This window comes from Perca fluviatilis, chromosome 18, assembly GCF_010015445.1.
Source record: "Perca fluviatilis chromosome 18, GENO_Pfluv_1.0, whole genome shotgun sequence".
Classification (NCBI taxonomy): Eukaryota; Metazoa; Chordata; class Actinopteri; order Perciformes; family Percidae; genus Perca; species Perca fluviatilis.
Window position 1 is genome coordinate 30271174 of NC_053129.1, and position 25738 is coordinate 30296911.

Genomic DNA, 25738 nt, shown 5'->3' on the forward strand with positions numbered 1-25738 from the left:
TCACCTCGCCATTTGCCTCTCTCTCTTTAACAACAGGAACACTTGTCCTACATGCTGTCACTGAAGGATTTCATTATAGCACAGTCATGCTGATCACACACACACACACAAACACACACACGCAGGGTTCATCAGTTTGTCTAGTTAATACTGTATTGCTTCAGGCCTTCTGACTTGATTGTCTTTTTAATACCTATAAAAACTCACCATGCTGATACTGTAAGTCTTTTCTGCCACACACACACACACACACACACACACACACACACACACACACACACACACACACATACACATAAAAGCACCAGTAAGAACTTACTTGCTGTACTTGTGAGAACCGTCATAGGCATATTGCATTCCCTAACATTAGCCAAAACCTAATCTAAAGGCAGACTAGCCATAGTAATTTCACTTTGCTTTATCTGTGCAAATTTGAAGGCTGGAGTGTTTTTGTAGTCCATATTTATTTGCCACAAACAGCCAGCGCACCAGCTGTACAAATGCCCTCGGTGTAATGCATTAACTGTGTGTGTTTGTGTTGCATGAGCGTCTTTATGTGTGTGTAGGACAGCTCAGACTCTGGTTGATGTCAAAACTTACTGGAAACTTTAGGTTTTTTTTCTCCTCTTTCCCAGCAGACCCTTTCATTTTGCTTCTTGTCTTCTTGTACATGTATTAAGAAGAGTCCATAGCTTTGAGATAGAAGTGATTCAAATATAGCAATTTCGCCTTCAAAGGTCAGTCAGTGAGTATTTCTTAAAAGATTTTTGGTGGACTATTCCTTTTATCCTCAAGAAAAAGATTTAAAGGCATCACTATGATTCAAACAAAATGCTGGATCGATTGCTGAATAATATCGACACCTTTCCAGCCTTGGTAGTGACAATTTTTGTTATTTTCCAAAACTGAGACTTCGACATTCACTTAATGCAACTTAGGTCTTCAACTGTAATTTGTTCTCACAAACATACAATAGCGCACACACACACACACACACACACACACACACACACACACACACACACACACACACACACACTCAGCTGAGATGGGCAGTTATCACGGTATATTAACATTCTGCCTTGTACAAAGTCAGCCTGTCCTGCACTGTATGTGGTGTGTGTATCTGAGTAGATGTCCACTTGTGTAAGTTTGTGAGTATCTGTGTATGTTGGTCCTGTGTGTGTGCGTGTGCGTGTGTGTGTGTCCATCCATCCAGAAAATAAAGCCTTATTGAGGATGAAATGGGATTTTTAATTGGCTGAGCCTCGGCCTAACAGCGCAGCGTGAAACTTCACGGCCCCTCGTACAATGTCACCGACACGCACACTCACAATGGACCCAACGCACACATTACAGTAACACACACACGCGCGCACACGTGCACACGCGCACACACACAGAGTACGTCTCCATGTCAGGGAGTATTGATTAGACCATTTAGTCCAAATAGAGGAGAACACTGGCCCCCATCAGTGAGACCTCCCTAACAGGCTCATTTAAACACACACACACACACACACACACACACGCTCTCTCTTTCTCTCTCTCTCTCTCTCTCTCTCTCTCTCTCTCTCTCTCTCTCTGCCTTTCGACAGCACAACCACAGTCAGCTGACACACGTTCTCTCTTCCCGACACACATGCAGAGTGTGATGGGCCTGTTAAAAGGCTGTGTCCATGTCTGACAGGGCCTCTAAGAGCCATGCATCGATTTTCCCTTTTGCTGACTGACTGAGAGAGAGTGATCCGGAGAGAGAGAGAGAGAGAGAGAGAGAGAGAGAGCGCGATAGGGGATGTCAATAGGTAGAGCAAGGCACTAACGATACCAAGGTTAAGGGTTCCATGCCCTTCCAGTGTTTTTAAATGATTCTGTGTGGGAAGAGGATGGAGGAATGTGTGTGTAACTGATAGTCACAGCTCGAGAGCGTGAAAGTTGAATATATACTGTCTTATCCGATCTGCCGCCCTGAAAAGAATTAATTTCAGCAGGCAAAGTGGAGCATTTCAATTTAACAGAGAGCAGCTCTTGCGGCTGTGAGGCTGTTTGTTTGATATCAGCTGCATGGGAGTGCATGTGTACTGTTTGGAAACTGCACAGCTTGATGTTAATTTATGTATAATGTACGTACGCATGCATGTATTAGAGATGAAGAGGTACTGCGAAATCTAACAAGAATCAAGACTACTTGTACAGAAGTGGGATTTAAACCCTCAACTGTAGTCAGCCACCACAAAACTTGCTGCATGCAGTGTTGGACTATAACTAAATACATTTACTAAAGTACTATAGATAAGTACAATTCAAAGGTACTTGTAAACTACAAGTAAAAATTCAATGTTAATAATTTTCTAAAAACAGAATGAAATGATAATTCTAAAAAAAAAAAAAAACTTTCAAAACCTCCCTGGGAAAAACCTAAAAATGTGTCTGTACTGGGTACCAGACCAAAAAAATTATATATTTAGATTATTGTTTATACATGTTGATATTCATTTCATACATGTTGATATTCAATTTTATGTACTGTATGTGTCACATCATAACAGAAATTATCGCGAGACACTTTACAGATCTACAGGTCTAGACCACAGTGGGGGGGGGAGAGAAAGAGAGTTATAGTGTGACTTCTTTCTAAGACGTTTCTATTGATTCTAGTTTCAACCTTAATTTATCCAGGTAAGTTTTTTATTTTTATTCTTTTTGCAACAATGATCTGTCACACAGTTCCACATTCCTACCTGGAAGCTGCCCAGTACAACCCCAGTCTGATCTGCTGGCCACTGGAGCGGCTGGAGGTTAAGGGCACCTCAGTGGTGGTAATGAGGGAGGGACAAGCGCTGATCTTTCACTGCCCCCCCACCCCCCCCCCAGTTTTGATCCTGCCGGTCTATGTGTATGTGTGTTATGATGAATGATGTTTATGAATCTCTTTGTGCGTCAGGTCTGATCAGGTCCAGAGTGCGGGGGGCTGATGCTGCGCGGGCCGGGGTCCTCACCTTCCTGGACAGCCACTGTGAGGTCAACAAGGACTGGCTGCCCCCCCTGCTGCAGAGAATCAAGCAGGTAGAGCATACCCCCACCCTGACAAAACGTTTGTGTCTGTCTGTCTGTTTGTCTGTCTGTCTTTACTGTTTAAATCCTAATTCAGCTCACTTTTTACGTCTAACCTTGAAGAGGTGTGTGTGTGTGTGTGTGTGTGTGTGTGTGTGTGTGTGTGTGTGTGTGTGTGTGTGTGTGTGTGTGTGTGTGTGTGTGTGTGGGTGTGGGCGTTATATACTCATGTATGGATGGGATCATGAGTGTCAATAACTAGCAAGGCAAGGCCACTTTAAAAAATATGATGTACTACACTGCACTACAACAACTGTGTGTGTGTGTGTGTGTGTGTGTGTGTGTGTGTGTGTGTGTGTGTGTGTGTGTGTGTGTGTGTGTGTGTGTTGACTCCAGTGGTCGAGGTGAAATAGCGCCATGGGAGAAAATAGCTGTCGGTCTGATTGCCTCTCATTAAGGAATAAGTGCTGCTCTCTCTTCTTCACCCCTCCGCTCTCCTCTGTTTGTCTCTCCTCTTCCTCGCCTCCTCATATCATTTTTTCACCACTTGTCAGCTCATCCTCCCTTTTCTATCCTTGCCTCCCCATCCTGTTCCGTCCTCTCTTCTCTCTCCTCCTCTTGCCTTCTTCTTGTCCTTCATCTCATCTGTCCTCTCCTCTTTTCTCGTGTCTCTCTGTCTCTCTCTTCACTCCTCCACACCACCTCTCTGTATCTCTCCTCTCATCTAATCCTCTCTCCTCTCTTATTTGCTCGTGCCCTCTCACCACCTCACTTCATTTTTCTCATCATTTCTCTCTAACCTTTTATTTAGCTTTCTAGACACCTCCTCTTCTTTATTCTTCTCTTCTTTTCTGCCCTGTCTTCACAAATCTTCTTGTCTTGTCTTCTCTTATCTCCACTTTTACTGAGTCACGTTATTTGACTCCTCTCTTCCCCTGCCTTCATGCATTGTTTCCGCTTACTCCCCCGTGACATTTTTCTTCCATCTCCTACTTTCCGCGCCTGTTCTCTACTCTCTTTACACCCCTCCTCCCCACATTTCTCTTCTCTTACATCATGTTTTCTTCCCTCCTACTCTGTCTTAACACCTCCCTTTCTTTCCTTTATCAACTTATTTGACTACGCTCCTTGAACCTCTTCTTCTCTTTACTCTTCCCATTTCCTTCTGTCCTCACCTCCCCTCTCACGTCCTCAATACTTTTTATTGCTCTTTACACTTTCCCTCCTCTCTTCTTCTACCTTCTCTTTGAAACTCCTCTCTATCTGTTCTCTCCTTTCTACTCTTTTCTACCACGTATCTCCTTTTGCCTATATCTCCTCCTCTCTGGTCCCTTTTCTGGTCCCCTTTTCCTCCTCCTTTTCCTCTCCTCTTTTCTTCTCATCACTTATTTTAATCTTTCCTTTTACCTTTCCATGTCCCCTCTCCTCACACTCCCTGTCATCTTTTCTCTACCATCTCCTCTTCCCCTCTGTCCTCTGCTCTTTACACCTCCTCCTTCCCCTTTTTTTTGCGTCTCTTCCATCCATTTCACTTCTCTCCTGCCCTCTCTTCACACCACCTCCCACCATCTCTTCTCTTTTATCACCTTATTTGACTCCTCTCGTCTTCACACCATCTGTCCTCTTTTTTTTCCCTTCCCATCTCTTCATTTGCTCATCTGTCTCCTCCTCCTCCTCCTCCTCCAATGCATCAAGTCAACAGTTGTTTCTGCTGATATTAAAGACCTTTGATCTCCATCTGTAGAGCAGCAATCAATAAGTAAACCACACGGCCTGATCGGATTCTGCAGCTATATCAACATCATCCATATTCATACTCACGGCTGAAATGTGTGTGTGCGTGTGTGTTTGAGCAGGAGAGTCATCCGTCACTGTCTTCCCAGTCGCGTTATAGTCATATATTTAGATTTAAATGTATGAAGTATTGATCCAGGTAAACACACACACACAGGCAGAACTCCACACCGCCATAAAGTTTTATTCCCCTCAAATTGTCTGTCTCATTGATATAGAGAGCTAAAGTCCTGCCCAACTTCTAGGTGAACTTCTGTTCCACTTGCTTCTTGTTGTGTTTTCACATAAAGGGTTTCTTCTTTCATTCAAACATTATATTTTACGGTCTATACTCTAAATCTTTAGATTTGTCTGTCTTCTACCAGGCAGCACCAGCAGGTCACTATAGCAAAGAAAACTACTATTTATTTAAGTTTTTATTGGATTGTCCTGTTGCGGACCAAACAACCAAACTCTGGTCCGCTTGAAAACATGGGTCTCTGTCCGCTTCCACGTGCACCTGAGTTCGGTTCACTTTAGGTGAGAACGCGATCCGACCCAAATACAGGAAGTGAACCAAAAAACTTCAAAATGTCAACCTTGCACACAATTTACGGACTTAGATATGATTTAAGGCAGTGGTTCTCAACCTGGCGGTCGCCAGATGGTTGGGCGGGGGGAAATGAAATGGTTTCTGCATTACTGTGTGAGTTTGGTACATTTCATGTGCTATATTCAGAGCTTCATTTGTAAATCAGGGGGTCCTGGAACACAGCTTAGGGGTCTGAAGGTGGGTCAGGGAGAGAGAAAAAGTCACAAATGCATCACAAATCCACAGAGCTTGGCGCACATTGGACAATGCAATGGGCTAGCTGTTAAAAGAAACTAAAACTAAACTCTAAAGCAAAGCATTATTTGTTTACATGTATTTATCAGAGCATTTACAAAAAGCACTCAGCAGGGGGAGGCGAGTAGACACCAGTTTGCAGCTCTCTTTCTCTTGTTGTCGAGAGGTGCTTAAATCAGTGATTGAGAATCACTGATTTAGAATCACTGATTTAAGGGACGATAACTTTCAGATTTATAACCTATTATGACCACACATTGCTCTCCCTCTCTCTCATAATGGCCTCTCCTTCACATTAGGTGTGAAAGCACCTTAAGACTCATGGAACATACTGTTGTCAAATGTTAACAAACATTTCATTTAATCATTGATGCCAAATAACTATTCTAGTTTATTTTATGGTCATAGGAGGCATTTATGGTAAGCAAATGCAGTTCTCTTCTCCTCTGCTGGTTGATTCGGTGAAGTATTGTATGTAATTCACCCTGTGTCCATTACACTAAGGTTCTACATTTGTCGTTCTCAACACCCAGGCTGCATTAACCTGTCAAGTATTTGCTTCTTCTTTTTTACTGTAGGATGGGGAATTTTGTGAATAAGATTATAAAGTAAATAGTGCACACTGTTTATGTCATGTCCAAGAGATGATTGTGTAGTGCCATTGCTATTCACTACTTTTAATGTTGCATTGTACAACAGGGTATATTAAGTCTTGAACAGTGAGCCCTAAAAAACAAACGCCTTAAATAGTCTATAGATTGATTGACAAAGTGAGGGATTTCAGGTGTATCCAAACATCGTCTACAGTAGGTAAGTGAGTAAGAAAGTCCTATGTTTCATGTTTTTACATTGATTGGAATAATAAGCCTTAACAGCAAAGGTACCCTGGTTAGAATAACAATTAATTAACAAAGAACAAGGAGTGCCTGCTGCAGAAACTCAATCTTAATTTATAGAACAAAGGAAAAAGAAGTAATTTCCAAGGGAGCCTAGGCTACAGGGAACACTGGCACATTTTCAAAATAAAATAACACACCCCAAATAAAACTTTACAAAAGTGCAGTGTGGAGTTCTTGATGTTGTGGAGTGATAAGTTTAGCCTTTTGATATTAGCTGCAGTCTTTAGAGCAAAACACCGAAGCCATCGTCAAGATAATATTTTTTGCAGATTATTAGTTTAGTTTAGAGCTTTACTTGAAGGTATCGACATAATCGTGACATGACACTGTCATAACTATGACATGACACTGTCATGAACGTGTCATAAACGTTATAAACAAGTCATAAACGTTTATGACATTATTATATGTCATTAAGTGTCATTCGGTTTTTGTCAATGACAAGTTTGGGTTGTCTTGATTATGACAACTTGACATTAATCAAAGTGACATTACCAGGGGATGTCTTTGTCATGACAACTTGACATAATGTCATCCTGTTTAATGTCAAGTTGTCTAAATAAGGACACTCCAAAGAAATTTAATGTCAAGTTGTCATGACAAATACATCTTCTGGTGATGTCATCCTGGTTAATGTCACATTGTCATTACAAAGACATCCCAAACACATTTAATGTCAACTTGTCATGACCAAGACAACTTCTGGTAATGTCACTTTGATTAATGTCAAGTTGTCATAATCAAGACAACCCAAACAATGTCAACTTGTCATGACAAAAACCAAATGATGTTAATGTTTAAATAATGTTTATACCGTTTATGACACGTTCATGACAGTGTCATGTCACGATTATGTCGATACCTTCAAGTAAAGTGTTTTCGTTTGAGTTTCATTTTTTAATGCTTCACATCTTTTAATTTAACCAGCATTATTGAAAGCCTCACTGAAATTAAATATATTTTTGTTGAGTGTCATCGCCAGCAACAATGAGTTAAAGACTAACAACAAAACTGGTCTTTTTTATATAATTGTAAATGCATTAATAAAATAAACAAAAAGAATCACATAAAATCCCAGAATGATCAAAAGTTGGACCTTAAAGACAAGTAAATAAGAGCCATCTAAAATTAAAATTAAAATGCAGCCTGAAGAAACTTGTACTGACATAGAAGTTATTGTGGAGCTTTTTGGACATGGACGTTAAAGGTTTATGCCTCCTCAATCCTTATTGTACAATTTTCTATTGTGGTCATACTGCATAACGTTTAGTAAAGAACTATGTAATCCCGCTCAAATGCAGGAGGCTTGCATGAAGGATGGTGATAATGCAGGATGTTTCGGGGGTCAGTTTTCCTCTCGGCTCGGTCATCGAATGTTCTCATTTCAAATCAGGTGGAAAAAAAGAAGAAGTGGCTGAAATTAAGAAACTGCTCCCAAGCGATTTGAAAATAACACTCATCCAATTACAACAGTAATGTTGTGAATGCTTCACCCTGAGTGCTGCACAGTGTCATTACCGTAACAGCTATTAAAACAGTCGCAGTGCTTTGTAATGTGGCTGGAGCCGGAGAGGGATGCAGCCCGCGTCCCCTTGCACTGACCCTGCAGCTAATGGTCCAGAACCGCTCCACCTGCTCTGTAATATCACTGGCTGAAGGCGCATCCATCCGTTTGACCAAACTAATAGCGGGACACTCTATGATTTAACAGGGACCTCAAGTCTGGCGTGTGTGTGTGCATGTGTGTGTGTGTGTGTGTGTGTGTGTGTGTGTGTGTGTGTGTGTGTGTGTGTGTGTGTTGTACTTTTATCCTTGTAGAGACCGAATGGTGCCATAAAGGTAAAAATATGAGGGAAGTCAAGTGCCTGTTCTTACTTTTACAAGGCTTTAGGACTCTGTTTAAGGGTTAAGGAGACAGTAACTTTGCTAAATCCATAAGAGTCGTATGACCATATGGATGGTTAAACACAAAAAAAGAAGTGATATGGGCAACAACAAATACATGTTTTGTAGCAGTGATAGGTTTGACATTTTTTCACTTGTATACATTCTGTGTGATCTGTTAAGCCGCCTACACATGATCCGCAGTCAAACGGTGAGGTAGGGTTGCAGGTTAAAGCGCAGGTATGCGTCATCACTGCTTCTGGAATAAGTGGTTGCGCATTGAACGGTCAGCGGCAACGAGGTCAGAGTTGAAATAATTTGAACTTTGAGCGCAGCAATTCCGAGCCGTGCGTGACGCCAACGGTAGCTCTCCGCCTAGTTGGGCGGCATCGCGCTCCCCATAGTAAAAAACAGTGGAACAGCCAGTGCAGAGCGGTTTTACCGCAGATCATGTGTAGGCGGCTTAAGTCATAAAAGACAGAACTTTCTAGAAGTCACAGTACACCATTGCCTCATTTCCTCTGCATGGTTCGGCTCAACTCTCTTTTAGTACCAAGTCCTTTTCTCTGCTGTGTTTTCCACTGCGGATCATTCCCCCTTATCGGTAGTCTCAGCTCAAAGTTTGTACCAGAACATCTGCAGTTATTTCCCAACAGACCAATGAGGTGTCAGGACTTCAATATCAGCTCTGATCTCATCTCCCTTCCACCCTTCACATATCTAACACAAATAAAACGAAAAGCCAATTTGTCAATGTCCTTATGTGCTTACGTTCACTGACTCACAGCGATATTCTTTTTTTTTCTCTGCTCCCTCTTGATGAATTCTCCTTTCATTTAGAGTTCACGGAGTTCTCAGCATTTCTTGTTTTCATATTGCTCAACAATCTCGACATTAATGCCAGCAAAGTGAATAAAATGGAACTCTATTGAAGTAGAACAGGTAGAGGTCACCCTCGCCTCGCTAAATGTGCTGTGTGCATGATTGGTGCTGAATTAATGGAATTTCTTTTAATGTGGTGCAATATTAAAAGGACCTTGGAATACACAGTCTGTTTCACACACGCACACACTTTGGACTGAAAAATATATTCATTGCCATGAAAAATGTGACGGTGTGCACACAGGAACACATTCATCTCTCGGTCGTTTTCTCTTCTTTTTCTTTCTGCGGTATTTTTCTTTTTCAAGATTTATGATCTCTTTTTTTCCCTTGTGATTTATTTTTCTAATACTCTTTCAATATATTTGTGTTTGCTTTAGAGCTCTGACCCATGAATGCGTGTGTGTTTTTTGTGTCCAGGACCCAACGTGTGTGGTCAGCCCGGTCATCGACATCATCAACATGGACACTTTTTCCTATGTGGCGGCCTCCGCTGATCTCCGGGGAGGTATGGAAACACTCTCACACTCACTACACTTTGAGAAATAAAAATGGCTTTGAGGCACCTTCAGGGTGTCTTTTGATGACGGAGAGAAACACCTGAGGGTTTTGATTTATGAAGGAGCCCTTCGTGATGAGTTCATGACGAGTTCATTTTCTCTGACGTAACCTCGAATACACTTTGAGATATCTGCTTTGTCGCCAAAGTTGGATCTCCAAGAGACCCTGGGCCAGATGTACTAACGCTTTTGCGCCCACTTCAGGTGTATTTGTTTCGCAGCGTGCGCGTAAAAGCATGGCGAGGTATGTACAAACAGGCTGCACTGAGGTAAAAGCGCAGACTGCCTGTCGCAGGAACTGAAAATGGCAAATTGCGCTTTTCTGTGTCATGCATATGCATTCATGGGAGGGTCAAGGAGAATGTGGGAGTTTCCCATAAAGAGATGAGAGGGGAAGCGTAAAGTGCGCCTAATTATGTATTCCGCTGTATGTACAAAAACGCCCATGAAAGCATCCCTCCTGGAAATGTCAGCATTAATCCGGGTAAGACGGAAGACGTAGGCCAAGGAGACGAGCTGAAAAGATTTTTGCCACAAGGATCACACTTATTCAGTTGAGTGAGGACGAAATCATTAAGCGTTACAGATCAAGCAGCCATGCGATACTACAGTTACTGGAAGAAATCAAAGATGACATTGAATCTCCGACTCACATTCACATTCCATTCCAGCAGTTGTTAAACTCCTCGCTACATTACAAATATTGGCATCAGGATCATTTCAAACAGTCATAGCATCAGCAGTGGGAATATCGCAGTCTGCACTCAGCCGTATCATAGCACCAGTACTTAACGCTTTGCTACAGCCCAATTTACGGTATAGTGGGCGGAGAAAGGCGCTGATTACCCGATGAACGGCAGGTTTGGTAAATACGACGTGCGCTTTCTGCGGGTTGGCCATGGCGTTGATAACGCTACATTCGCAAATGTACATACATCTGGCCCCCTGAGTAGTCCCTTCCCTAACGCTGGATTCAGAAATATATATAAACATAGCCTGATTGTATGTATGTAACGTGATGTATATTGATTCATTTTGTAATAGTACCCTTAGCATCCCTAAATTTCCACCAAGGTCACTGCTGAGGTTTTGAAACTCAATTTTAAACTGTGTTGGCATTCAGAAATTAACACCACAGAGCTGGGAGGGAAGTATAGAGGTGTTCAGTGTGGGGAGCCGCTGCTTTTCCCCCTCTGTAAAGTTAGTTTGAACTATTTCAACTTTCCGAGAAGAGATATGTTTTTGCATCAGTTTGGTATGGCTAATGGCTAAAAGTACGACAAAACACATGAGCCTCATCTGCCATCGCTGTGGGAAAATGGAAATGAAATCTGAACAGTTGGCAACAAAACATGCACAATTCGTCCAAAACTGTCGTAGAACCCCAACCTTTGTGAACTCATTTAAATGCTGATGGTATTGTGTTTCAAAGCGTAATCTTTAGCTTTCGTTAGCAATGCACTCAACGCATTTTAACTTTGGTGATTGAATGTTTCATTTCAAAATACACTAAAGGTGACTTATTTATATGCTATTCACTACAACACATAATAAACTGACTTTTATTTCTTTGTTAAATATTTCCTAATGTCTGCCATCCATTTGCCTAAAAACACCAGGAATAACAATGAAAATAAGTCCATCCCATACTCTCAAGTCTCTCCCTGACAAAGATGGGAAAATGTACTTAACAAATGTATTAAACGGCCAACAATACAAACAGAGAAAAACATGTCATGTCAAGCTGAACCTTAAAGGGCTCCAACTGTCAGTTACTTGTCACTGCCTGTGCAAACAATAAATGGGAGTCGTACCTCTAAAACCCCTGGTGCCAGAAGTAGCTTCTCTCACTTTGCAACTTTAGACAGAGCTATAACAAAATCCGGAAGCGTATTTAAATGTTGGATATCTCCTCCATCATTGGGGGCATTGGTGTCCTACATAAGACTTATATGCCAGATTGTCTTCTGTTTGAAAAGGCTAGTTCAAGGATAATTATTTGTGCGTTGCTGAAATGCAGTCTTGAAAGCTTGAAACCAAATAATCACTAATAGCGGTGAAAGTGGAGGTTTTGTGGTTGAATCAGTAACTGTCCTCTAATGCACCCAACATCCCAGATTGATGATGCAGAACCAGAACAGACTCTTTGAGGTAGGGAATTTTTTTATTCGACAAGATTCTGCATTTACAGATGAGCTGAAACCAAATGGCCTGATAATGCATCGGAACAATACACACCTGTGTTCTCCGCTTGTCTGCCATCCCTCACTTTTTCTGAAGCCCATTTCTCCTGAGAGCTTCATAGTCCCTCTCGCTTTCCATTAGCCTGTCTTATTCCAATCTTCTTCTCTCGGTAACAGCGGTCCGCCAATCAATGCTGATAATAGCCCTGTCCATTGCTCTCAGTCCTTCACACACACACACACACACACACACACACACACACAAAGGAGAGGTCCAAATCGATGGTGATTGTTGGGCCCACAAAGGACATTTAAATTATAGATGAAGATGTCGCTCATAACATAAAAAAGATGGTTATAAGATCAATTCTCATTGATCCAGGCACACACGCACACACACACACACACACACACACACACACATGTTGAAGCGCACACACACACACACACACACATACACTCACAGGTGGAGGGATGGGAGTGCTGTGGCAGCAACTCCTTGGCCTGCTGGACTGCCTTATCAGCAATCACACACACCTACACAATTCAACACACACATGCACACACATTTTCTTGCTTGTAGGTGCACACATGCGCGCGCGCACACACACACACACACACACACAGTAAATGACAATTCAAAAGGCAAAAATAAAACCAATTAAAGCTGCGAGCAGCGATGGACGGGCCCTCGCGCCTCTGCGCGCGTCGGGGTTACCGGCGGACGCCGCTCCTTGCGACCGTGCATTTGCGCGGCACTCAGACACCGCAAACCGTCACCACTGAAAAGGGAACTCCCCGCCAAGTTCAACGATAGCTCACACAAGACTCTACGTCGTACGGTTCATTAGCTGTGAAAGGGGGCGTGGCTAAAGCATAGGGGGCGGGTCCAACCATCACCAATAAAAAAGGAAGTCTCTGCTGAGTTCAATGATACCTCACACAAGGGTCTATCTTAAACGGTTCAAATTTTAAGAAAGGGGGCGTGGCTTAAACATAGGGGACAGGCCAAACCATCACCAATGAAGAAGGAAGTCTCTGCTGAGTTCATTGATACCTCACACAAGGGTATACCTTAAACGGTTCAAATTGTAAAGGGGGCGGGGCTTAAGCATAGGGGGCAGGTCAAACCATTCCCAATTAAAAATGAAGTCTCTGCTGAGTTCAATGACACCTCACACAAGACTCTACCTTAAACGGTTCAAATGTTATGAAAGGGGGCGTGGCCTGAGTAAGTGGGCGTGGTCATATTATAGGGGCGGGCTCAGTATCACATGTAGACCACATATTATAAGTTTCATGTGGTCCGGATGATGTTTGTCATATAAGGCAGATTTCCTGTGGCCAGGGGGCGCTATGACCAAAAGTCAATTTTGGCCTGTAGGTGTCCTCAGGCCTGGACCCTTCTACATCCATGGTACAAATTTCGGGCAGATACGACACGCGTACACTCAAGTTACAACAACTTCTTTGGTCATCGCTAAACACTCAAAATGGCGGCGCACGCCCACACCGTCTGACGAAAAGTTTTTCTTTTAATAACTTTTCATCGTTAAGGTGTTGGGATGGTACAGACCAAGTTTGAAGTCCATCGGATGAAATCTCTAGGAGGAGTTCGTTAAAGTATAGCACCTTGACTTTTAGGCCTACTTCCTGTTGCCACCAGGGGGCGCTATGACTTTAAGTAAATATCGGCCTTTATTTGTCCTCAGGGTTGGACTCTTATGAATCCTGAAAAGTTTTGAGGTAATCGGACAACACAGTACACTTCGAGTTACACCACTTCCTGTTTCGGGCGAAGCGAACGCACAAAATGCGCCGCCCACGCCGCCACGTCCTAATGCGAAAAGTTTTTCTTTTAACAACTTTTCATCTTTAACATCTTAAGATGGTACAGACCGAGTTTGAAGTTGATCGGATGAAATCTCTAGGAGGAGTTCGTTAAAGTACGACATGTGGAAATGGCCAAAATCGCACTAATTTCGAACTTTGAAATCAAAATGGCGGACTTCCTGTTGGGTTTAGGGTATGGCTCTAATGACGTTTTTTGTACATCTTGACATGATACATATGTGTACCAAGTTTCGTGAGTCTACGTTAAACGCACTGCAGGGGCTCAATTTTCTTAACTTTCTAGGGGGCGCTAGCGAGCCATTTTTGTGCGCCTATTCCCGAAACCCTTAAAATACGTAAATTTTCACCAGACTTGATGCGACCGCCAAATTTGGTGAGTTTTTAATATGTTAAGGCCCTCAAAAAGCCAATTCATTTGACGGGAAAAAGAATAATAATAGAAAGAAAGAATAATTCCTTCAGTTTCAATAGGGCCTTCGCCGCTGTCGGCGCTCGGGCCCTAATAATAATGGAAAGAAACAATAATTTCTTCAGTTTCAATAGGGCCTTCGCCGCTGTCGGCGCTCGGGCCATAATAAATATACAGTGGTTATTGTGTGACTTTAGTGTTTTAAAAAGGTTAGGAACTAATAAAACTAGCAAACAAACCGATCGAGGCAGCAGTACACCGGCAACTCCCGTGTTCTGCGAAATAAAATTTATATTTTTGTCAAAGTAGTCTGGTGGCTTTGAATAGAGAGATATAATGGCTTCAGTTCCCCATCGTAAAGGGCTGTCTGACAGCAAGGTAAAGCAGTTAAAATATTTGAAATAGCGTACCCTGAAATAGATGTTTTTAGGTGTCTAAAAAGCATCCAAACTGGGGTGCATGCCCAATGTCATCTACTTTAGTACAACCCCACTTCAAAAGATCCAAACTATCCCTTTAATTGATTGGTCTGAATACATAAAGTCTGACTTTTTTCAGTGTGTATGTTTTGATAAAACAATTGAGAATTTTCCACAATATCAGCAATTGAAAATATACCTCGTTGTCAATGCTTTTTGATTATTCTAACAAGATTTCAAAATCAACCTGTACATCTGCAAGTCTACCGTAATTCCAGTCTGCCATGGTATTTCACTACTGCTTCCCTCCTTATACAGCATTTAGCCTAATTTACTAAAGCCTTGGTTCAGTACAGTATTGTCTCTACATTTTAATGTATATGCACATTATTTTTTTCTCAGGATTTGATTGGAGTCTCCATTTTAAGTGGGAGCAGCTTTCACCTGAACAGAGAGCGCGTCGGACTGACCCGACCCAGCCAATAAAGTAAGACACTTACACACACAAACATACGGTATAATGCCAATTCAAGTATACACACAAATGTATGTATGTATATTTTGGATTTATTAAAAATATTTTTGCAAAAGATTACATTTTCACTCAGAGGGACCGTACACAAATTCCAGGCAATATGGCAACCGTTTATTGATTATTTTGAGAAGATACAATTGTAAAAGCTTTTTCTTTTGGTTCATGTGGCATCCTATAAGTTGTTTTGTTTCTACTTTTTTGTTTGTGTGGTGGTTTATAAAAAAAATAAAAAAAAAATAATTTAATAAAAAATGGGGAAATGGAAACCCTATCCTTTTCAGTAATTGAATAAATATTTCATCGGAGCATTATCTAGTGTGCCGACTCTATTTCTCAGTCTGGTACACGTTTTTCTGTCCTGTACCTAGTTTTATGGTCTGGATGTGCACGCTTTTGTGAACTTAAAAAAAAAGAAAAGAAAAGCTGACACGAAAGGATCAGCTTCTGTGGCTTGAACCTGAAGGCTCAAGCTGGTTTCTAACTTGTAAAGTTCCACCTTCTCCAGCCATATGCCGAAAAAGTGAGGAAGTTATCCTCATGTTCAGAATGTTCAGTAGATAAATGCATTAAAACGTTGCCGGAAAAAGTTTGACGTGGGTGTATAACCCTTATCTTCACTTCCCGTTTTCAAGCTCGAGTGGAGTTTTAATTGCTGCTATATGTGGTCTGAGTGCTTCTGCGTGTGTGTGTGTGTGTGTGTGTGTGTGTGTGTGTGTCTGTGTGCACTTGATCTTTACTGTACAGACAAGCTGTTTTCAACAGTCTCCATAGGGAAGAAAAAATATTTAGCTTAGACTACTTAGATTACAGTTTTTCAACATATACACTAAATATTATTTCTGTATGAATGATATTCATTAAAATAATGTCCCTATATTCTCTCCTTATACTTTAATACTTTGAACGTTCAATCAACTATTTCTCTGCGTGTATATCCAAAATATGTTTTTCCATATAAAGTATGAAGTATTTAAAATGAGTGGCTTTAAGAAGTGTTTTAAATGTAGCTGTACAATAGTGTTTGGTGCAAGCTGGACTATCACCAAGTAATGCACAGATAAGGGTAATTAATTAAACATCTATCTTCAGATTTTATTATGAAGAAGTACAATACTTGTGTAAAAAAAATCTTCAAACTTTGAATCCCTTTTCTTAAGTTGTTTTCACTCTGCAGAAGCTTCTGAACCCAATGTCATCTTCATCTTTGAGCGATGTTCGTGTTTCTACCTTTTGGCTTCTTACAGTGCCCCCAAAGATGTGAAAGATTTTTTATTTTATTTTTTTATTTATGCACCCAAGCTTTTATCTTTAAGGGGCCCTATATCATTTTTGTTGTATTCTAATATCTTTTAAGTCATCCATCGATTGAAGTTAATCAACTGTGTGTGTTTTTTTCTGTTGATGTCAATGCATGTAATGTATGATGAGACTTTATCGGCATTGACGGTCCGGGAATGTAGCACATTGCAACAGACAGCAAGTCAAATCATTGTAAATATACCAGGCCAAATGCGCTTGCTGCTGCGGTAGTGGGCCAATCACACGCTGCATTTAAAGGTGCCGTAGGTAGGATTGCGAAGATCCAGGACTTAGCCAAAAAAATTTGAACATCGACAACTTCTCAGTCCCTCCCCCCTTTCCGCTAAAGCCCAAAATGGTCTCCTAAGCCCCTCCCCCGACAAGGGAGAATGAATGCGTGTGCATGAGCAGTGATTGACATGCAGTTAGACACCCCCTCCCCCCTGGCCCTGATTGGTCCATCTGAACAGGGAGCGGTGGATTTTTGCAAATCACACGACAGGCTGTAGGTGGTGCCAGAGGATTTTTTTTTAAATGACCTGCTTCATGTAGTTCTACTGAAAAATAGGGTCAGTTTCAGCAAATATGACAGAAAGTTAGTTTTATAAGGCTTACCTACTGCACCTTTAATCACTTGCAGTGATTGGCTGCGAGCAAAACCCCACAAATAGTCATTTTTATCTAGATTTGGGTACAAAAAGGATCAAATGCAGATATCATTTGACTGGGAAAGTTTAAATACTACCATATACTGGGTTATTTCAGTCAAGTGTCGAGTACTGATACCCAGCCGTAATGTCTGTTGAAATAAAAAGGGGCCCACACATCGTCATGATGCCGCCAAATAAAGGTTTTTCTGGCTACTGTTTCTGAACAGTTGTGGGTCACATTTTTAACCCCACCATCACTTATCTCATGACAAAAGATATGTTTACATTGCATCAAACATGTTTCCAATCAAGAAGAAGAAGTATATGATCCATATACATCAGTTACAATACATTGTCAGAATATTGTGATGTATAAAAAGCACATACTTTATATGAATGTGGCAGGAAGAACCCACAGTCATCGACTAGTACAATAATGCATATAGACACAAATAAACCCGGAAAGAAAATAAATACATACATACTGTACATACACACATTTTCTGTGGCTGTGGTGGTTGATCGCAGGGCAGTGCCGACTGACCGCTGCTAACATGACAGAGGACACAGATCCTTAGTGCAATAATCAGTAACAAACAAACTTCTTGACCTGTTATTGCTGCAGCGCCCCCTTCTGGGCGAGGAAGAAGTTATACATAATAAACTTTGGCACTGTTCCTTCTTCATAATTCAGGTTGGTGGCAGGAAGCCAGATTTATTGCTGTGCCAACTTATGACTGATGTCTGACTTCGTGCTTGTTTTTAGTGGAGGCAGAGTGTTAAACACTTACAGATGGACGGGTGTGTGTGTGTGTGTGTGTGTGTGTGTGTGTGTGTGTGTGTGTGTGTGTGTGTGTGTGTGTTTTTTTTTTTTGTGTGTGTTTTTTTTTTTGTTTTTTTTTTTTTTTTTTTTTTTTTTGTGTGAGGAGGGGGGGGGGGGGGTTACGCTTGAGTCACCGCGGTCCGTCTGGGAACATTTTTTAAACTATACTTGTGGGGACCGTCATTGACAGGATGCATTCCTAGCCTCTGCCTGAACCCTTAACCATTAACGGTAGCGTACGTGCTCTAACAAAGTCAAATAACTGTAGTAGAAGTTTTAAGTTGCATAAAAGTGAAATACTCAAATTAGGGCTGTGCGATTAATCTAATTAAATCGCGAATTTGATTTTGGCTCCTAACGATCACAAAAACAATGTAATCGAGAAAAGCAATTATTTTGCAAGTAAATTCTTATTTTGTCTTTTGTTCTGAATGAAAAAAAGGGAAAATTTCACAGTTTAAGGTGTTTTCACTGTTGATTTGTTTAACTGTTTCACTGTTTGTTTTAAGTTCAATAAATGCAACATCTTTCCAAAAGTCAATGAGCAATCATGTTAAATAATCGTGATTTCAATATTGACCAAAATAATCCCGATTATGATTTTTTTTTTTCATTAAAAAAAATAAAAAATAAAAAAAAGCAGCCCCCTTATTATTTTAATAAAACCCACTGCATTGGCACACTAGAGGTGCCTGTGTGTGTGGCTCCACCTTTGCTGCAACAATGCAATGAGATGTCATCTGACAATACACCCGCTTTGGCAAGTCAAAAATCGTCGCTGATGGGTAAAAACCTTGTATCTAAAAATGGCTGATTTGAAAACATTTTATTGAGCTATTTACCTCAAACAAATTAAGTCAGACAAAATCCCCTTGTCACTATATTTGTAAAACCCACGGACAGATGTAAAGGGAGGAACCAACAGCAAAAAAATTAAAATGACCAGATATGGAGGTATGAGGTTTCTGCCCGACAACGACGATATGTACAAGTGCAGATAACTTAACAGCATATTTGTACTATTTCCCTGGCGATAGCCATGAGTCAGGATAAAATGAATATTTCCATGAATATATTTATACAAAGAGTTGTAAAATCCTGTCTCATGGTTTCATAATCGCCGTGCAGTGTTTTTGTGTCTGATGAGCCTTGAAACTCGTTCGGGTAGAACAGCCTTCGTGGGTCGGTCCTCCTCACAAAGACAGAAGTACCAGATCACTCACACACACAAATGTGCACCAGCCTCGTCTCATTTCATGTATTTGCCAAGTTATAGTATGCTTTTTAATTTCCTCAGTCACATACAAATAGAAACACACACATATACACACACACACACACACCTTTAAACATACAAGGACAAATTGAGCTTGAAAAGGGTTTTCATGTCCTTACACAACACACACACACACACACACGCACACACACACACACGCACACACACACACAAGTCCTATTTGCAGGCGGTGATGGCAGGATAATTGTTAATAAACAGAGGGTATTTGATGACACAATGTGCTGTCCCCAGGCTATTCACTCATCACGTTGTCCAGATGATGATTCAGACTGTGTGCGTGTATGTGTGCGCGTGTGCGCGTGTGTGCGTGTGTGCGTGTGGGTGGGTGGCAGGCAGCAAACCAACAAGCTCTTGTCTTTTCTGGAAAACACAGAGTAACAAAAGAGGTGAAAGAGTCACTTTACTTTGGATTTGATTCAATTCTGGACAGATTCAAGCACAGATGTCAGCGAGAAATGATTGACTTTTCGATAAAAATGACACTACTGAGACTACAAACCAATAACTAGACATACAGTGATCTCTCTCTCATTGTTGTTTATGTTTCTCTGTGACAGGACTCCCATCATCGCGGGCGGCCTCTTTGTGATTGACCGGTCCTGGTTCAATCATCTCGGCAAATACGACACTGCCATGGACATCTGGGGCGGGGAGAACTTTGGTGAGTCTTTTATTGCTGACCACACTGACAAATCATTACAGAGGCAAACGTGGACATTTATTGGTTGAGACGTACTAACTGGAATCAAGTTTTAGTCTTCTCTTTATAGGAAATTTGATTCAAAGCATGTCAACAGTTGTTTCAATGCAAGTTTTATTTTAAAAATAAAATCAATCCCTCTTCTTTTCTCTCTTCTCTCCTGTCAGTTTTCTCAAGATAAAAGGACAAAGTGTCACTTTGCAGATGTGGGATGATTACATCAGAATTGCATTCATTTCTAATGCAATGTCATAGTGATGCAAACAGTTTTCCAAAGGTTTAAATATTACATGGAAAGCGTCAATTGATCTCTTTTTGGCTTCTGCAGCTCTGATAGTCGGAATAGTACGTTTTCATCATCATCCTGCCAGTTGTTATACTGAAAACAAATCTAACCACATGTCCACATGTCACCACAGAGTGAATCCCAAAAAAAAAAACGTTTTAATGATTTATTCTAGTTTAAAACCGTTAAATAGTCTTTATGACTGAGACGTTGGACCAAAAACTCTGATCTGAGAAGAAACCAGGTACCCTGTCCGTTACTTGTTTGCAATAGATTCAGCTTCAACATTTTGGTGGAATCTGTTAAACATCTACAAAATGAAACGTCCGCACCAAATAAATAAATAATTATGACTGTTTTACAGTGCAAAATGATCCTCTTTCATGGTATATGTCATTCTGTGTCATAGGACCAGTATATATTTGAAATCAATTAGATTGTCAACGGGTAAAATAACTGGCAGGTTTATGTGTATTTGGTTAATCCCATGACTTCGGTACCTAACACATCAAGGTTCTTCATCACATTAATGCAGAAATCCCATAAAAATACGTTAATAAAGCAGGCCTGCTCATTAATTTGGAGCATTGCCCACAAAGGTCTAGTTTACTCAGAGATATTAAGTAATGATAACGTAGAGCGCGTCAGGGTCTTGCATCACCCTGCAGGGGTTTAATTCGCAATAATGACTCGCTCGCTCTACATTATCTTGCTTATTATTCGGCTTCTTACTAAAGAGATCAATAATTGGACATAAAATATTGATTTCAAAATTATTTTATTGATTTTAAAATGGTCCTCCAGGGTTTCTGTGCAAGATTCATGTTTTTGTAGTTGTGTTTAGGCGCCTCAGTGCTCTTGGTTAGGACCAGGGACATAGTCTTAAACACAGAGACAAATTAAACACTCACTTGAAGCAGGAGATTCAGGTGATTGACTCTTTAATATTTCCCCAAAACACAAATCTTAACTGAGTGTTTTAACCTTAGTTTAAAGTGCTCATATTATGCCCATTTCCAGGGTCATAATTGTATTTAGAGGTTCTATCCGAATAGGTTTACATGGTTTAATAAAAAAAATAAAAAAACCTTTTTTATTGTACTGCACATTGCTGCAGGACTACTAGCCAGTCAGAAGCAGAGTATGAGGGCGTGCCCTGACAGTAGCTAGGTAAGGACTACTAGCCAGTCAGAAGCAGAGTATGAGGGCGTGCCCTGACAGTACCTAGGTAAGGACTACTAGCCAGTCAGAAACAGAGTATGAGGGCGTGCCCTGACAGTACCTAGGTAAGGACTACTAGCCAGTCAGAAGCAGAGTATGAGGGCGTGCCCTGACAGTACCTAGGTAAGGGCTACTAGCCAGTCAGAAGCAGAGTATGAGGGCGTGCCCTGACAGTACCTAGGTAAGGGCTACTAGCCAGTCAGAAGCAGAGTATGAGGGCGTGCCCTGAAAGTACCTAGGTAAGGGCTACTAGCCAGTCAGAAGCAGAGTATGAGGGTGTGCCCTGACAGTACCTAGGTAAGGGCTACTAGCCAGTCAGAAGCAGAGTATGAGGGCGTGCCACGCTAGCAGCTAGGCGAGCATTATAACGTGTGTTACAAAGTGACGCACATTTGTCTCTGAAGTAAAGGCTGGACTACAATAGAGCTGTTTGGAGCTGTTTGTGAACAGTGTTTTCTGTTGGAGATGGTAAGTCCCTTTGGGGTGGACTTTTTTTTTTAAACCTATAATGTGCACAAAAATTGATATAACACAATAAAGGAAAGGGAAAAAGCATAATATGAGCACTTTAAGCTTGAGCCTAAGATGGCAAAGGACACAGGATATGGACAGCAGTCGCTGGTGAACATAATCCAGGCAGCAGTTTACGGTTCCTCCAAAACACATCGTACAAATCAAACTGTAATCATATTTGGTATGAGACAGGGTTGGGTTTTAGATTGCTATCATAAGCAAGTGCAGGAATGGCTCATGAACAGCTGAGTAGATAACAAAGAGGAAGGACTTATTACGCTGGGGAGTTAACTGATAGGAATACAAAGGTCCTTTAAAATCAGCTATTCACATCAGTCCTTTAATATCAGCTGAATGAAGGTGAACTTTTCATTCAGCAGAAAAACGTCTTTACAGTCTGACATCCATCCAGCAGCAACATCTGGCTCTCCTGCTGCTGCCTGCAGTCATCTGAACGGTGTGTGTGTGTGTGTGTGTGTGTGTGTGTGTGTGTGTGTGTGTGTGTGTGTGTGTGTGTGTGTGTGTGTGTGTGTGTGTGTGTGTGTGTGTGTGTGTGTGTGTGTGTGTGTGTGTGTACGTGTTTAGTAATAGATTGTTGGTCAGTTTGCTGATTGCTGTACTGCTGCTTTTCTCGGATCAATGAAAGACTGTTAGCCTCTCACACCCACATACACACACACACACACACACACACACACACACATTTGCTCTCTGTCATGTTTCTGTCAGTCTCACAGGCTTTGTGTCAGTATCTCAGTATATTGCTGACTTCTCTTGTTCTCCTTTGTACTCTCTGGAGTATCAGCTTTACTTCCATCTCTCCGCTTCCTCATCAAATCCAGTCCATGCTCTCATTTTCACTCCCTCTCTCCTATTCTCTTTCTCCTGTTCTCCCTCTATGTCTCCCTCTTTCCTATTCTCTCTCTCCCTCAAAGTTCTCGGCATCTCGTTCGTTGGGGAAACTCTGTTACTTCTCTCTCTCTATCCTCTGAGTCACAGACAGACAGCTGCGTTGTCTATTAGCCTACATTAAACTACAACACACACACGATGCACAGAGAATGAGCACAGTGTAAGCAGATGAACGCACGTAGACAAGCGTATGCGTTCCCACACACACACAGAATCAGACAAACACATCAGAGTCCGTCAGCGGGTCATCAAATATTCAGAGAGGTTTGGCCCACTTAGCTGTGATGCGAAGGATAGAAAACTAACGACGAGACACAGAACAAAAAAAGCTTCTAATGAACAACAAGCCTGGTTCCACACAGTTACCCAGCTACCGTGACACATCTGAAGTTAGTTCATTTAAACAGCAGTAGCAGAACGTCACCAAGTGCTTCGTAGTAAAGAGGAGGCAAAACAGACATGCCGACAGATGAGTTACACAAAAACACACAAGGGTTACATCTGTCCTTGACTTGGTGTCAGGGATGGGTATTGTTGAAACGTTTATCATTTTTTTGGACTGAGGAAAGAATCGTAACACCTTTTTATATTCACCTGAATGAGGCTTGGTGAAAAGGTCAAATAAATCAAAAACATACAGACAATCTGCAAGTTGAACGTTGGGTGTTTACTTGGTTGCAGAGATCTCGTTCCGGGTGTGGCAGTGTGGCGGCAGTCTGGAGATCCTGCCCTGCAGCAGAGTGGGTCACGTCTTCAGGAAGAAACACCCGTACGTCTTCCCCGACGGGAACGCCAACACCTACATCAAGTAAGTCTCAGAATGATTTTTTGACTCATTTTAATGTCAGAACTTCCATTTTAGGGGGATTTTTCATGTATGCAGACTGAATCAGATATCTGTTTGAGATGCCAGAGGGCTGCTTGATTTCTGTCAATTCACACAGAAAAGGTCAAAACTCCAGCAACACTCTAACTTTGTTAGAGACAAACATGTTGGGGCTGAATTATTTCCTCTGATCCGTGCAGCTTGGAAGTAGGGGATTGGGAATTCCAACCCAGTTTAAAGGTCCCATGGCATGAAAATGTCACTTTATGAGGTTTTTTAACATTAATATGAGTTCCCCCAGCCTGCCTATGGTACCCCAGTGGCTAGAAATGGCGATGGGTGTAAACCGAGCCCTGGGTATCCTGCTCTGCCTTTGAGAAAATGAAAGCTCAGATGGGCCGATCTGGAATCTTCCCCTTATGAGGTCATAAGGGGAAAGGTTACCTCCCCTTTCTCTGCTTTGCCCGCCCAGAGAATTTGGCCCACCCATGAGAGAGAGAGAGACATCATGGCTTGAAAACAAGTGAATGGCAGTTGGTCAAGGCCACACCCCCACCCTCCACCTTGCCCCCCCTCTCTCCTCCTCAAAAGCATTTAAAGCTACAGACACAGAAATGGCACATCCTAAGGAAAGCTCATTGTGGGACTGGCTCTAGTGGCTGTAATTCTGCACCAAGGCTGAATTTCAGGAAAGAGACTTCAGATACAGTATTAGGGGACCACTAAGGTCTATATAAAAGAGACTTCAGATACAGTATTAGGGGACCACTAAGGTCTATATAAAAGAGACTTCAGATACAGTATTAGGGGACCACTAAGGTCTATATAAAAGAAACTTCAGATACAGTATTAGGGGACCACGAAGGTCTATATAAAAGAGACTTCAGATACAGTATTAGGGGACCACTAAGGTCTATATAAAAGAGACTTCAGATACAGTATTAGGGGACCACTAAGGTCAATATAAAAGAGACTTCAGATACAGTATTAGGGGACCACGAAGGTCTATATAAAAGAGACTTCAGATACAGTATTAGGGGACCACTAATGTCTATATAAAAGAGACATCAGATACAGTATTAGGGGACCACTAAGGTCTATATAAAAGAGACATTAGATACAGTATTAGGGGACCACGAAGGTCTATATAAAAGAGACTTCAGATACAGTATTAGGGGACCACTAAGGTCTATATAAAAGAGACTTCAGATACAGTATTAGGGGACCACTAAGGTCTATATAAAAGAGACTTCAGATACAGTATTAGGGGACCACTAAGGTCTATATAAAAGAGACTTCAGATACAGTATTAGGGGACCACTAAGGTCTATATAAAAGAGACTTCAGATACAGTATTAGGGGACCACTAAGGTCTATATAAAAGAGACTTCAGATACAGCATTAGGGGACCACTAAGGTCTATATAAAAACATCCAAAAAGCACCATGTCATAGAACCTTTAAGACACACAACTGATCAGAGCAAGTTGGACCAAGTATGTTCAGTCTGAGTCCGCTGGCATTTACAGTTGGGGGATAAAATCATGCAGTGCGTGGTGTTAGATAGATAGATAGATAGATAGATAGATAGATAGATAGATAGATAGATAGATAGATCGATCGATCCCCAAGGGGAAATTGGAAGATTGTTTAAGGACTATGATCATTTGCTTTCTGATCCAGGCACTTCCTGGCATTCTCATTAAGATTTTATTTAGTTGTAAGCATGCTTCATGCTTGGCGGAAGGTTACTTTCAGAAACGTGATGTGTGAGGAGCTGTTTTTTGTCCAGTGCCAATGTTCTTTTAATGTATTTAATGTGCAACATTTTGCAAGACAAGTAATGTTTTCTTGTTATTGCAATGTTACACGGTGTTACGAGTGTTGCGGTGGGAAATAGGCAGTACAGATAT

The 25738-nt window shown here is 41.4% G+C and overlaps 1 protein-coding gene across 3 annotated transcripts in view; it reads left to right on the forward strand.

The window, feature by feature from the left end:
• Positions 1–25738, forward strand: part of galnt14 (UDP-N-acetyl-alpha-D-galactosamine:polypeptide N-acetylgalactosaminyltransferase 14 (GalNAc-T14)) — a 197882-nt gene that overhangs the window by 145711 nt on the left and 26433 nt on the right. For all 3 annotated transcript variants that reach the window (XM_039782122.1, XM_039782123.1, XM_039782121.1), the window contains exons 7-11: positions 2945–3066; positions 9760–9847; positions 15167–15251; positions 19926–20029; positions 23682–23808. In XM_039782122.1, the coding sequence (XP_039638056.1) occupies positions 2945–3066; positions 9760–9847; positions 15167–15251; positions 19926–20029; positions 23682–23808 (526 nt within the window). The remainder of the gene's footprint in view (positions 1–2944; positions 3067–9759; positions 9848–15166; positions 15252–19925; positions 20030–23681; positions 23809–25738) is intronic.